General features: G+C 35.9%; 1 protein-coding gene across 1 annotated transcript in view; it reads left to right on the top strand.

Moving 5' to 3' along the window:
- CDH8 (cadherin 8) overlaps positions 1-14,869 on the top strand; it is a 371,685-nt gene that overhangs the window by 167,399 nt on the left and 189,417 nt on the right. Inside the window, exon 4 of the mRNA XM_032854312.1 lies at positions 1,171-1,290. Coding sequence (XP_032710203.1) covers positions 1,171-1,290 — 120 coding nt within the window. The remainder of the gene's footprint in view (positions 1-1,170; positions 1,291-14,869) is intronic.

The following is a 14,869-nucleotide window of genomic DNA, read 5'->3' on the forward strand; positions in this document are numbered from 1 at the left end:
TCTCTGACACTTATTATTTGTCATTAAGTCATCAGATTATTCACGTGCCCATTCACTCAGTTATTAATATGTTTGATAATTATTATGTGTCTGACATTTACTGGATGAGGGACACTGCCTCTGCCCTCACAGACCTTGAAGCCCATTACCATACCAGACATCTCCAGTTTCTCCCAGTTTCAGCACGTCCCAGAATTTCACACAGTTTCTTAGACTACTTTGCCTTTACTTATGCTTGACTTATTGCTTGGAATTCCTTCCCTGCCCTTCTCCTGGTTAAACTCTACCTGTCTTTAATAATGTAACTCAAATGCAGTGTCTCTCAGGAAGTGGTCCCTGACCCCACCCTGTCTGTGGAATAAGTGAGAGATCCAAACATGGTGCTATGGCATTCAGCTGATTTCTGTATGCATGTGTGTCTGTCCCCTCCTCTAACCTTCCACCACCAAACAGTACACTTCCTAAATGTAGATTTTTATCTTCGTATATATACTTCACATCAGGCGAGCTATATCTGGACAATTGCTGAATGGATGAGTGAATAACAAATGGAAAATGAATCTGAAAATAAAGGTTTGATTCTGTTATCCATAAGGCCTAATTTCCTAAACATGCAAATTAAATGGTGGTTCCAATCTCATTTTATATTCTGAGGAATTAGATGAAATGGACAAAATATTCCTCTGATATTTTTGTGCAGTTTTTTTTCAGCAGCCATTTTTTTTTCAGGTATATTGTAGTTGTATTTTGGCAAAACTTAAATGCTACATATTATATCATATTATTAACCTGGTGTTTCTTGTTTCTTTGATATGTTTCCTTTTCATATTCTCCAAGCCCACACGAATCTGAAAGATATCTTTAAAATGAAAACTACAAAGGATTCTTGAGTAATATAGATTCTAAAAGGGTTATCTTTATATAGTACTCCAACCTGGCAGTACTCTTCTTTTTAAAGACTTGGATATTTTTGAAGTTATGACAGAGTAGTTTATCTCCACATTTTTGAAGAGATTTCTTTTTTTTTTTTTCTTTATTCCCATACATGGATTTCTGTATGATATGCTTGGCAAAATTTAGCTCTTGGCAAAGAATAATGTGTTAATTATTATCTTTTTCTCTCCCTCTTCTTTCTTTTCTTTTTCTTTCTCTCTCTCTCTCTCTTTTTAGGTACGTCTGTCACTAATGTAACAGCTACTGATGCTGATGACCCAGTTTATGGAAACAGTGCAAAGTTGGTTTATAGTATCTTGGAAGGGCAGCCTTATTTTTCCATTGAGCCTGAGACAGGTTTGTGGCCTAAATTTTGAATTCTATTTACCATGTTATTGCTTCAGGGAAACGCTTTTCTTGGGATTTGGATTATGAAATGTTATGGTTAAGTACTTCACTGCCTGTATCAATAATATTTGAATGTGTTATTTCTGTGCAGTGTGTGGTACACGGCAAGCCCAACAATCATTTTGATACGGATTAAAACAAATTACAGACCCTTTGTAGAATATCACCTGTTTAACAGATGGCCTGGCACCATTTTTCATCCTGGGGCAGGGCGGGGGGAATGCACTTATGCATCAGGCACACTGAAATACCGGATTTAAGAATATAGTCATTTGCTTATTGGCTGTGTGATGCTTGGCAAGTGACATTTATAAATCTTTTTAAGTTTCAACTCCCCTGTTTATAAACTGGGTATGGAATCTACTTGCTAGAATTATGATGAAGATTAATCAAGTAATAAACATCAACCATATAGTCCATGACATGTGGTAATCTAATCTTTCAGTGGATGAATATCACTAGATTTGCTATTAGATTCCTCCTCATAAATCAGGATCCTGATGTCTACCCACTAGAGTTCTTTATGGAGATCGTAGTAGTAGTAGTAATAGTAGTAGTAGTATTGCCAGTATTAAACCCAGTCAATGTCCTGAATCTGGTGGTATAGACTTTAGAAATCATTAAGTTATTTAAAGGAAAAAGCAACTATTTTTTAACTAATTAGGAAGATAATTTCATAAAATTATAGTTTTTGCAAGTTTTCTTCCTATTGTTTAACAATGTATTAAAAGAGTAAGGCCACTTTCCCAGACTTTCTATAATCCTGTGGGATTTTTGGTAGTACATATTGAAAAATATGAATTTTTATTTTGTATCTCTGGTTTAGTCTGCAGATTTCCAAATTGAAAAATTCAGTATACAGCTGCATATACATATAAGTTCTTCAATTCATGAGTTTTCAGTATTATTGAGATAAATTTCCATGTCTTACCATTAAGTCAATTATTAATTAAATTAAAAATTTAAAGCCTCTCTTTGCTTTTTTTTAATTCAAAGAGTAAAATCCTCATGCATTTAAAAGTGAGAAAAAGTACGTTTATATATAAATAGGTCATGGCTTGAAATTGAATTTAGATTTAGAAACAGGAAAGAACACTTCTAAAACACATTAATTAAGGGCATAATTACATATTCTTCCTCAGTGAAGAAGGAAGTCTGTCATAAACTTCATCTCCTTTGGGTGCCTTGATGACCCTAGGGGAAGTGACAGAGAAGATAGTCAGCTAAGAGAGAGAGAGAGAAGTCTGGACATGTCCTCTTGGCTAACGTCACAGTGACAGAATTGGGAACAGACATGGGACTCATACCGTGGTCCTTAATTTCAAAGTCGTCTTTGAACTTCACTTTCCCTAGGTAATAACTATGGTATAAGGGCTTCTGTAAAACAGAAATTGTTGATTGCTTAAGTGGAGTTAAATCATTTTCTCCTTTGCTCTTTGCCTATTTCTTCACTTGGTTCTTTTTGTTCACCAGGCCCAGTGTAATCCAGCAAAAATTAATTCAGCATTCACTGTGTTCTAGGCATTGAATTAAATATAAGGAGAAAAATTCACAAAGGCTAATGTCAGTCTGCGAATATCTCAAAATCCATTTTGGAAGACAGGTTTTTGCTTTCAACATAAACACAAGGAAGCATGGTGATACCATTTAAATAATTTATATATCAAAAATAAATTGCTTTGAGGTATAGATAATAAACCCCCCCTACTACGTCAGAGAATTTGGGTACTTAAAAATATCTCATTGACATGTACGTCGATGTATGTTTCATTGACATATATTGCCATTTGCTTAATCAAATGTCAGCCACATTGAATATTTGCATTTTTACCCAGCATAATGAGTATTTGAACTTTATCATTTCTAATATGAAAGATACAAAATTATATGGTTTATTTTTAGGAAGTGTATTCTGATATTATTGTGGGAAATGTAATAGGGAGAAAAGATATCATACTTGAAGAATATATATAGTAATTGTTTAAATATTGGTTGAGTGAAGTTGTGATTTTTAGTTAAAGCAGATACAGTGCAAGGAAATAGAGGTTAAATTAAAAAATCAAAAATCAGCCTAAGTTCTTTTTTTGTAACATAAATATGTACAAGTGAAATATAAATATTTTTGTGTAAATGCCTTCATAATTATACTTATGTGTGTTCAAATGGAAACAGTGTAAGTTGTTCCTAAAGAATCTAAATTTTACTCTATCTGTGAGGACTTTTCTCTTTCTCTCTTTTTTTTAAGATTTTATTTATTTATTTGAGAGAGACAGTGTGAGAGAGAGAGCATGAGAGGGGAAAGGGTCAGAAGAAATAGCAGACTCCCCACTGAGTGGGAAGCCTGATGTAGGGCTTGATCCTAGGGTTCTGGGATCACGACCTGACCCGAAGGCATATGCTTCACTGATTGAGCCACCCAGGAGCCTCAACTTTTCTCTTTTAAAAAAAATTTTTTTTTGAGACTAGTATGATTGTGTGTGTGTGTGTGTGTGTGTGTGTGTGTGTGGTAGAGAAGGGCATAAGTGTTATGCAGAAACAGATTAAGAACAGTTGAAAAAATTTTTATATTAAAAATATAGAAAAAAATGCAAAGTTCAGGGAGCATTTGGGTTTTTTTATTTTGTAAGCAAATGGAAAGTAAATACACTTTCTGGTGACCAAAAGATGTGTATCCATTACCGTGTCCTCTGAAAGACATTGAGACAGAGTTAGGAGAGCGAGTGGCTTAGCGGGTAAGAACTATAAAAGATAAAAGAAGCACTGTCTTAGTTCTGGCTGCTATAACAAAATACCTTAAACTGGGTGGCTTATAAGAAACAGAAATTTGTTTCTCACAGCTCTTGAGGCTGGAAGTCTGAGCTCAGGGTGTCTGTATGTTAGAATTCCAGTGAGTGCCAGCTTCTAGATTGTAGAGGGCTGACTATATCCATGTGGGAAGAGAGTGAGCTAGCTTGCTGGCTTCTTTGAATATGAGCACTAATACTATTTTTGAGGGATTTACTCTCACAATCACAGTGTCTGTTAAAGCCACTGTCCCCAATTACCATCACGTTGGGAATTATATTTCAACCTGTGAATTATGAGAGGGACATAAATAACCACTCCATAAGAGGCATGCAACAGAATCAGGCAGGGAAACCCATCACACTGTGATGCAGACCTGATAGCCATGCAAGTTAAGGGGAGAGGAAGCTGGATAAGGCAGTGCATGTTGACAGCATCTTGGCCAAACCCTTGGGTATTCCTGGAACAAAGGTTTCTCTTAGAAGATGTCCCATATGTTATGTACATGGCCAGGTTTGAATACAGTCTTAATCACTCTTTGTCTCTGATGTGCCTGGGAAGAGTAGTCCTCAGCTCAAATACTAAAACTAATCCTAAAGATGATTCAGCTGGAAGATGTCAGCTAACTGCACTGTTAGGCAAATTCTTTGAGACCCCAAGCACAGTGGGTCTCTGTGGCTGTTACAACATGTGGCAAACACAAAAGAGTGAGTAAATTTTTGTCCTAGCAAGTTAGTGAATGTGAGGTTTCAAAGAGTAATATGCAAGGTTAGTAGGTGTTTGGTAAATTATTTAGTCAAAACCCAATAGTAAGAGTATTAAGGAGTTCATTTATTTATTTTTTTAAAAGATTTTATTTATTTATTTGACACAGAGAAAGCGAGGGAGAGAGAGCGAGACAGAGAGCAAGCACAAGTCGGGGGGGAGGAATGGCAGTCAAGGGAGAAGAAGGCTCCCCACTGAGCAGCTTTTAATCAAGTCTCTCTTGTCAGTTTGATCATCAGTTTTGCCTTGGCCATTGTATCTAAAAAGTCATTGCCAAATGCAAGGTCATATAGGTTTTCTCCTATGTTCTAGGAATTTTATAGTCCTGTGTCTTACATTTAGGTCTGTGATCCATTTTGAGTTAGTATTTATGAAGGATTTAATGCCCATATTTAAGTTCTGTTTTGTTTTGTTTTATTTTTGCATGTGGATATCCAGCATCATTTGTTGAAAGGATTATCTTTGCTGTACTGTTTTGCCTTTGCTCCTCTGTCAAAGGTCAGTTGACCTTATTTATGTGATCCCATTCTGGGTTTTCTGTTCAGTTTCATTGATCTTTTTTTCTGTCCTTTCACCAGTATCACACTGTCTTGATTACTGTAGCTCTGTGGTAAGTCTTGAAGTCAGGAAGCATCTGTCTTTCTAAGTTTTTATCCCTCAGTACTGTGTTGGCGATTCTAGATCTTTTACCTCTCCATACAAACTTTGTACTCAGTTTGTTGATATTCATAAAATAATTTGCCGATATTTTGATTGGGATTGCATTGTGTCTATAGATCAAGCTGGAAAGAACTGACATCCAAATGTCATTGAGTCTTCCTATCCATGAACATAGACTATCTCTCCATTTATTTATTTATTCTTTATTTCATTCATCAGAAGCTTGCTGTTTTTCTCATATAAATCTTGTATATATTTGTTAGATTTAAATTTAAGTATTTCAGTTTTGGGGGGTACTAATATAAAAGGTATAGTGTTTTTAATTTCAAATATGTCATTGTTACATAGGAAAGCATTGCCTTTTGTATGCTGCAACCTTGCTGTATTTGCTTATGAATTCCAGAAGGTTTTGTTGTTGTTATTTATGTCAGTTATTTTGGATCTTCTGCATAGATGATCATGCCATCTGTGAACAAAGAGTTTTATGTCTTCCCTCCCAATCTGTATACCTTTTATTTCTTTTCCTTGTCTTACTGTGTTAGTAAGGACTTTGACGATGATATTGAAAAGAAGTGGTGAGAAGATACATTCTTATTTTGGACCTGATCTTAGTAAGAAAGCTTTAAGCTTTATGTATGATATTTTTAGGGTTTTTGTACATAGTCTTGATGGAATTTATTTAGGTCTGTGATCTTCTATTTCTAAATTTTTAAAGATTTGTTTATTTATTTTAGAGGGAGAGAAGGAGTGTGTCCCAAGGAGTCTCTGTGCCAAGTGCAGGGCCTGGCATGAGGTTAGATCTCATGACTCTGAGATCATGACCTGAGCTGAAGCCAAGGGTCTGATGCCTAACTGATTACGTCACCCAGACACCCTTCTTCTGTTTCCATTTTATTAAGAGTTTTAAATCATGAATAGGTGTTGGATATTGTTAACTGCTGTTTCTTTGTCTGTTGATATGATCACCTGATTTCTCTTTTTTAATCTGTTAATGTGATGAATTTCATTAATTCATTTTTGCTTGTTGAACCAACTTGGCGTATCTGGGATAAATCTCACTTAGTCATGACATCTAACTCTTCTACTTTTTTGGGATTCAGTTTGCTGATATCATATTGAAGGTTCTGCATCTGTGTTCTTTGGAGATAGATATTGGTCTGTCATTGTCATTTCTTGGAATGTCATCTGACTCTGGTATTACAGTAATGGTGGCCTCATAGAATGAGTTAAGAAGCATTTCCTCTGCTTCTGTCCTGTATAAAAGATTGTAGAGAATTGGTGTAATTTCTTTATTAAGTGTTGGTAGAATTTACCAGTGAACCCATCTGGGCCTTTCCTTGGTTCATTTTTATATGAGGATTTTGGCCTTACCAGTAACAGCCAGAATCATAGCTGTAATGATCAATATTGTGACAGTGAACATTCTCTCAGCAGGCTATGGGACTTGAACATATTTATGATATTTATAAAAAAAGATTGCCCATTGGCAACTGTCATCAAGTTCTTGATACTAGAATATTTTTAATAAAAAGAAACCAGAGCATAGGAGACCAAAAAAAAAAAAAAAAAAAAATCCCATATGTGTCTTATTTTATCCTCAAAAGAATGCTAAGAACAGAACTGTGGACTTTGGAACAGATAAGTTCTTCCATCCCCTTACTTGTTACATTTCAACCTAATAGAATTATTTTTTGTTGCCATAACACATCAATCTCTTTACCTCAGGGAGAGCTCCTTCTCTTGTTTCAGATATAAACTTAAGATTGCAGAGAGATTTGCTATTTGTTCTACGTATTATCTTCTTTGAGCTTATCATAGCCAGTAATTATCTTACATATTGACTTGTTTATATTTTTAAGTTCTAATGCTGGAATGGAAAGTCTGTGAAGGAATGGAGTTTGTCAGATTTGTTCATTTTTACATGCCCATGCCTAACAGAATTTTTGACACATAGAAGTCCTTCTGTAAGTATTTTAAATATGAACGTAAGAAAGAAAAGAAAAAGAAAAGAAGGATGGAAGGGGGAGGAAGGGAGGAGTGGATTAGTAGAGAAAAAGAAAAAGCTTGCCATGACTCACAGAGATGTGTAATGAACCAGGTAGGGAATCTATATTCCTTCTGTTTGTTCCTGTGGTGGGAATAACCCTGCTGTAACCTCAGATGTAGCTTTGTTGTGGTTGTTTGTGAGATTCACTTAGAGCTAAAATTCATGCCATTTCCATGTTTCACGTTATATCTTAAGTGTATAACCAACACAATGCTATTCTTAAACTTGCAAAAATGAGCCTTGAGACTGTGATGAACTCTCACTCAGATTTAGTTCTAGATCACATGTTGAGATAGAAAAGTTAATGGCCACCACACAAGGAAAGAATGGTTATTAACATATCTTCCTATTCCAGAGGTCACTATGATAATAATAAGAACAATGACAACAACAGCAACAACAAAAACAAGCGAAAGGAAACTATTTTTGTGTTTCTATAGTTTTCTAGGTTTGACAGAGCACTAAACCAAACAGTAGAGGGAAGAATTTCTGTCTCCACTCTGCAAATAACAGAACTATGTTTCAGAGAGAGTGTAAGGTAAAATGCTTTCTCCATCTGCAAATAAAATTCCCTCTCACATTACAACAACAACAACAGGAAGAAAAACAACAAAAAGAATATAAACAAAAACAACCCTAATTTATTGAATACTTATTATGTTGTTGACATTGTGCTAACTGGGTTCGCATGCATTAAAATTTATTTTAATTTATTGCATACAATATTTTGAGAGAGTTTCTCATGTCATCTCAGTTTTACTTCTGAGAGAACAGAAGGTCAGAATTGATAGCTTTCTTACGCAAGGTGCTTGAAGCAAGATTCAAAATGAGTCTGTCTGATTTCAAGTTCCAGTTTTTCAACAGTCTCCTATATACCCACTTCACTACCAAGTAGTGTAGCTAATCCCTGGGGCTATCATTGGTTTAGAAAGGGACTTATAAAACTTTGAAGCAGGTCCGGGTATACAACATACCTAGACATAGGAGGCAGTTTAATGTCAGAGAAGATGTAAGCAGTAGTAATTGCAAAATGAATTGGCATTTTTTTATGAATAGCTTTAAAAGGCTGAAAATAGCTAATTTGTATCCTATAAATACTTCCTTTTTCTGTTTCCCCCTCGATGCTACCCCCAATACTATGTTTTCTTGCAACATTTTGGACATGGACAGGGAAGAATGTGGCATTCATTTAAAAAGCACTAATTTGAGGACAACCATGAGAACACACTTGCAGTCCATCCTAAGTGATTGAAGATGGAAAGTCTAAAAGAAATGCAAGGCAAGTGAATAATAAATGCTTAATTATCTACAGAAACCAGGGTAAAGTTGCAGGACAGTCTAAACTTTGCTCCAGGCAAGAAAGAGTATGAAAAATGACCTGCTTAAAAATAAACTAACTTAATTCATTGACCTTTTTTTTTTTTTTTAAAACTCAGAACATCATTCCTCATTGGATACAAATAACATTTGTCTCAGTAGAACCTGTACAAGTGAGCTAAGGAAAAAATACTCTTTGGGGGAAAAAAAAATCCATGTAATGAATGATTCTCTTTTAGAAAAATCAAGATAATACATGGAGTCTTCATGGAATGTCTTCATGGAATTGAGTCATTTTTGTGCACTCTGAGTTGAAGTGATAAATTGCAAACATACAGGATGTCTTTTTAAAAAAAATCAGTATTGCATGGATTATCATTTTTCCTGCCAAGGGGACTGGCCAAAGAATATTCTTAGTGCAGATCTTTGAGAAGAAATATTCAGATAAATTCAGACAGACCAATAATTCTAGAATATGCACTGATAAGTGAGAATGTCTTTACAATTCACATCAATCACTCAACCACCAAAAAAAAAAAAAGGAAATCTTGCCATTTGCAATGACCTGGATGGAACAAGAGGGTGTTATGCTAAGGAAATAAGTCAATCAGAGAAAGACAGTTATCATACGATTTCAGTCATATGTGGAATTTAAGGAACAAAACAGAGGATCATAGGCGAAAGGAAGAAAAAGTACGACAAAATCAGATTTTGTCAAAACAAACAGGATTGCTAGAGGGGCGGTGGTTGGGGGAGTGGGGTAACTGGGTGAAGGGCATTAAGGAGGACATGTGATGAAATGAAGAATCACTGAACTGTACCTCTTAAACTAATAATATACTATATTTTAATTAATTGAGTTTAAATACAATTAAGTTATATTTTTTAAAAAGTTGCTAAAATTATTTAAAATATATTTAGTCAATGTCAACACTGATAGGTCATGTTCTAGGCATCAAGGGTGCAATATTGTGTATGATAAATCCTAAAAGGAGATATATATGGGTAACTTAAATGGTCTGATAACATAGAACACATGCCAGAATTCATGATATAGGAATGGGATGAAATGCCAACCAAGTAAAAAAGAACAATGGAGCCGTTTTAAGGGCTGTGACACCAAAAGCCATGTTCTAGAAAAATGCACATTTTTTTTCAATGACTGTCTTTTCTTTTTTTTAAAATATATTCAATTAACCACTATATAGTAAATAATTAGTCCTTGATGCAGTGTTCAGTGATTCATTAGTTAAGTATAACAGCCAGTGCTCATCACAGCATGTGCCCTCCTCAATACCCATCACCTTGTTGCCCCCTCCCCCCACCCTCATCACCTCTGAAACCCCCAGATTGTTTCTTGGGGTCTGTATTTTCTCATGGTTCATCTTCCTCTCTGGTTTCTCCTCCTCTGAATTTCCCTCCTTTCCCCTGTGGCCCTCTGAGCTATTGCTTATGTTCTACATATGAGTGAAACCATGTGATAATTGTCTTTCTCTGTTTGACTTACTTCACTTAACAAAATCCCCTCCAGTTCCACCCATGTTGATACAAACGATGGGTATTCATTGTTTCTAATGGCTGAATAATATTCCATTATGTATATGTACCACATCTTCTTTATCCATCCATCTGTTGAAGGGGATCTTGGCTCCTTCCAGTTTGGCTGTTGTGGACATTGCTGCTGTGAACATTGGGGTGCATGTGCCCCTTCTTTTCACTACATCTGTATCTTTGGTAAATACCCAATTGTACAACTGTTATAGGGTAGCTCTATTCTTAACGTCTTGAGGGACCTCGATACTGTTTTCCAGAGTGGCTGTACCAGATTGCATTCCCACCAACAGTGTAAGAGGTTTCTCCTTTCTGCACATCCTTGCCAACATTTGTTGCTTCCTGTTTTGTTAATATTTGCCATTCTAACTGGGGTAAGGTGATATCTTATTGTGGTTTTGATTTATATTTCCCTGACAGCTAGTGATAATGAACATTTTTTCATGTGTCTGTTAGCCATTTGTATGTCTTTTTTAGAGAGTGTCTATTCATGTCATCTGCCCATTTTTTGACTGGGTTATTTTTTGAGTGTGGAGTTTGAGAAGTTCTTTATAGATCTTGGATATCAGCCCTTTATCTGTAATAAAAACACACAATTTAGCAAGTGATTAATGTGGGATAGAGGAAACTTACATACAGCCTTACAGCAGGAGGAAATGAAAGGGATATGTGGCCATAAAAAATGGATTTTGGGGTGATATTGAGAAATTAAGTAGTTTTCACTTACTGGTATTAATTTAGTATTTGTTTTTCCTTTAAGAGATTATCATGTAGGGGTGCCTGGGTGGCTCAGTGGGTTAAAGCCTCTGCTTTTGGCTCAGGTCATGATCCCAGGGTCCTGGGATCGAGCCCCGCATCGGGCTCTCTGCTCAGTGGGGAGCCTACTTCCTCCTCTCTCTCTCTCTGCCTACTTGTGATCTCTGTCTGTCAAATAAATAAATAAAATCTTTAAAAATTTAAAAAAAAGAGCTTATCATGTATAAAATAAACTTCAATTAGAATTTAAAAATTGAAGCTCCCACTAATTTTCTACATGAATTTGGATGAGTACTATCTTCTTGGGACTAAGTATCAATCTTAAAAAACAGTGATATAAAGGCCTTTTCCAGTCATTAATAATATTGAAGGGAGGGAAGCATATATTCCATACTTCATCTTAGATCTTTGCAAACTAAGAACATCTTTAATTACTATTAATTTTTATTTTTATTGAATCAGGCAAAATACAATTTTTTTGATAGGACAGTTCCACTTAGAACAACCCAAAGGGTTTGTTTGCATTAATGGTAGATAGAGGAGTACTTCAGCAATATTAAATACAAGACACATTTCTATTAAAACTGCTGGATTTCTGAAACTAATAAGATACTATATGTTAATTAACTGAATTTAAGTAAAAAAAAAATATATTATATATATACATACAAAATTAAGAAAAAATTACCTGCTGGATTTAGAGTTAAAATTTTGGCTGCAAGATAGGAGTGCCATGGAAAGGAGGGAAGCTTGTGTGTGCCTTTGTCTAGGGAAGTTACATCATGAGGGATAAAGATCTGTTCCTAAGTGCTGGCCAAAAGCTGAGGCATCTCCACCCATCACAAACCGGACTTGCTTCTAAAAACTCCAGAATACTCTAGATCACGCCTTCCCATGAAGTGGGTTGCCAGTAGCCGGGAAGGTGAAGACCAGCTTCTTCTTCTTCTTTTTTTTTTTTCTTTTCAAGATTTTATTGATTTATTTGAGAGAGAGAGAGAGAACATGAGAGGGGAGAGGTCAGAGGGAGAAGCAGACTCCCTGCCAAGCAGGGAGCCCAATGTGGGAATGGATCCCAGGACTCCAGGATCATGACCTGAGCCAAAGGCAATCGCTTAATCAACTGAGCCAACCAGGTGCCCCCAGACTGGCTTCCTATGTAACATATGGAGTCTCATCTCAGTCTCCTGGAAGGACATGGGGCTCTCCCTGGAGAAGTCAGGCATGAAGCCAATAGATAGGAGGATTGGAACAGGAGCCAGAGAGTAGTTTTCTCACCATCGGGGATATCCACCTGCTGCACTCTTCATTCAGTTTATGTTTTCTTTAACAGTGGAGTGCATAGATTTCTATAATTTTGGAGAAAAGAACACATGCAGAGAGACTTCCCTTTTCAAACATAATGCACATGTGCACATGCACATGCATACACACATTCAGAGCAACTAAAGAGGGAGGAAAGTGTCAGCTTGTGGGTCTGATTGTTTTGGTACAAAAGAGAGTATAGAGAAAAATAGCAGCCTTTCTTATGTTCCTTCTTCTACATTTCTGGTAGGAGAACCACCAGTTGATCCTGAGTAGGGATTGTAGGCAGCAACAAATTATATGCCAGGGTCTTCACTCTCTAATTTAATTCCTATATCATGTAATGTAGCTATTCTAAGATAAATTGCTAATTTATCTTAATTATATTATGAGGATTTTTGAGATTTAATGGTATGCCAAAGTCAGAGAGGAAACAAGTGTTTGGTACACAGAGTTCACAAAAAATATTTTTTGGACAAATGGATGCATGAATAAATTAAAGTTTGTCATTCTACCTGTACCTAAATTTAAACATCAGTGTGTTGATAATGATGACACGATTTTAATTTTAAATATCTAATAGATCATTATTCAAATCTAATCAATATTTAATTTTAACTATCCAGTAGATCATTATTCAAATCCTCTCCTTCTCCAGTTTCACTGGTGATTAAATCCTCATATCCCAGTGAGCATGACAGCTGGTGCTTGCATACACTAACTTAACAATCATTTATTTTTCTGCTTGGAATCTCCTGTGAGAGGTAAAGTAGGTTGAATGAGTATTGTGGTCAGATTAATTGTCTTATGATTACTAAAAATAATCTCTTTATGTAAGCACAAAGAACAATTAAATATATTTGGCTAAATTTTTTTTTAAGATTTTATTTAATTATTTGACAGAGATCACAAGTAGGCAGAGAGGCAGGCAGAGAGAGAGGAAGGGAAGCAGGCTTCCCGCTGAGCAGAGAGCCCGACACGGGGCTCGATCCCAGGACCCTGGGATGATGACCTGAGCTGAAGGCAGAGGCTTTAATCCACTGAGCCACCCAGGTGCCCCGTATTTGGGTAAATTGAGAGTAATGTTGTGTCATGTTACTTACACCTTTGGACAGTTTTTAAGTCCAGAGGGAGCTGTCCAGTGCTGACCATAACTGAGGTTGAAGGGATGCATTTTTAGAGGAACCATGGCCTTTGAATGTGCACAGAGACAGAAGGACTATGAACCACACAGACTCCTCCACATGTAACTCCTGCTGTCACACTGGGGTGCTTTGGGATGGAATTAGGTGGAAACCAAAGCAAATGCTTATTCCCATTGACAGCCATTCAACTCGACCAACCAGCTAAGATCAAGGATTTTTCCCAGCTTACTATGTATCATGTCCCTATTGAATTAAGTTGTAATTTCTATCTCTAGCGATATTCTTTCTGTCCTTTGAAATATAGCTTTGAGTTTTATTTGGACTAGTTCAGAATGACTTGGTGAAGGACAAAGCTGTGTTTGCACTCATATTATAGGAAAGAATGGTTTATCTATGAGTGTCAAAGATCAATCAGTATCCGAGAGGAGTACATTTTGACAACCCTTATATTAAAAGTACATATATATACATATATGTGTGTGTGTGTGTGTATTTCATATCTGGTGTTTTTGTGTAAGGGTAGCAGTAAGGTTTTATTTGTAGTACGGATTTATGTGTATAATTCCTCTACCCCCCCGTCCTTTTGGCCTAACTCTGTAATGCAGTATTTAAGATTACCTAAGACTATACTAAACATATCACAAATGTTCAATGATTATTTTTAAATATTGTCTTATGATTACTAAACTTTAGATATAGCTCCCTTCAAAAGGATCATTTAATGTTGAAATGTCCTAGTTTAGAAAACAGAGCTACACATCATAAAATTTTGTCTATAATTATATACATATATATATTTACATTATATAATTAAATGTAGTTAATAATGACACCTCTCTCATTTAAGGCAAAAGTAGCCTCTGACATAGATCTGATGCATGAATAAGAATTCACTAAGTGTCTGGAGGAGAAAGAGGAATATACAAATACTCCATCTGTTTCCTTATAAGTCATATTTCAGAGACATCCCTGTGGAAATGATTTCCTCTGGCCTAAAACAGGGGAGATCATTTTTTTTTTTTTTTTTGAGAAAGGCAGTTAAATAAAGAAGAATTTCAGGCATGTATGTGAGGATCCTGTCTAGTATTCACCATGCATCCTAGTTCCTAGCACTATGCCTGCCTCATGATAGCTGCTCAAGAACGTATTATAAATGAACCAATAAACATAGAAGATGAAGTCAAGGATGAGCATACTTATA

This window comes from Lontra canadensis, unplaced genomic scaffold, assembly GCF_010015895.1.
Source record: "Lontra canadensis isolate GAN:19392208 unplaced genomic scaffold, GSC_riverotter_1.0 scaffold8, whole genome shotgun sequence".
Lineage (NCBI taxonomy): Eukaryota > Metazoa > Chordata > Mammalia > Carnivora > Mustelidae > Lontra > Lontra canadensis.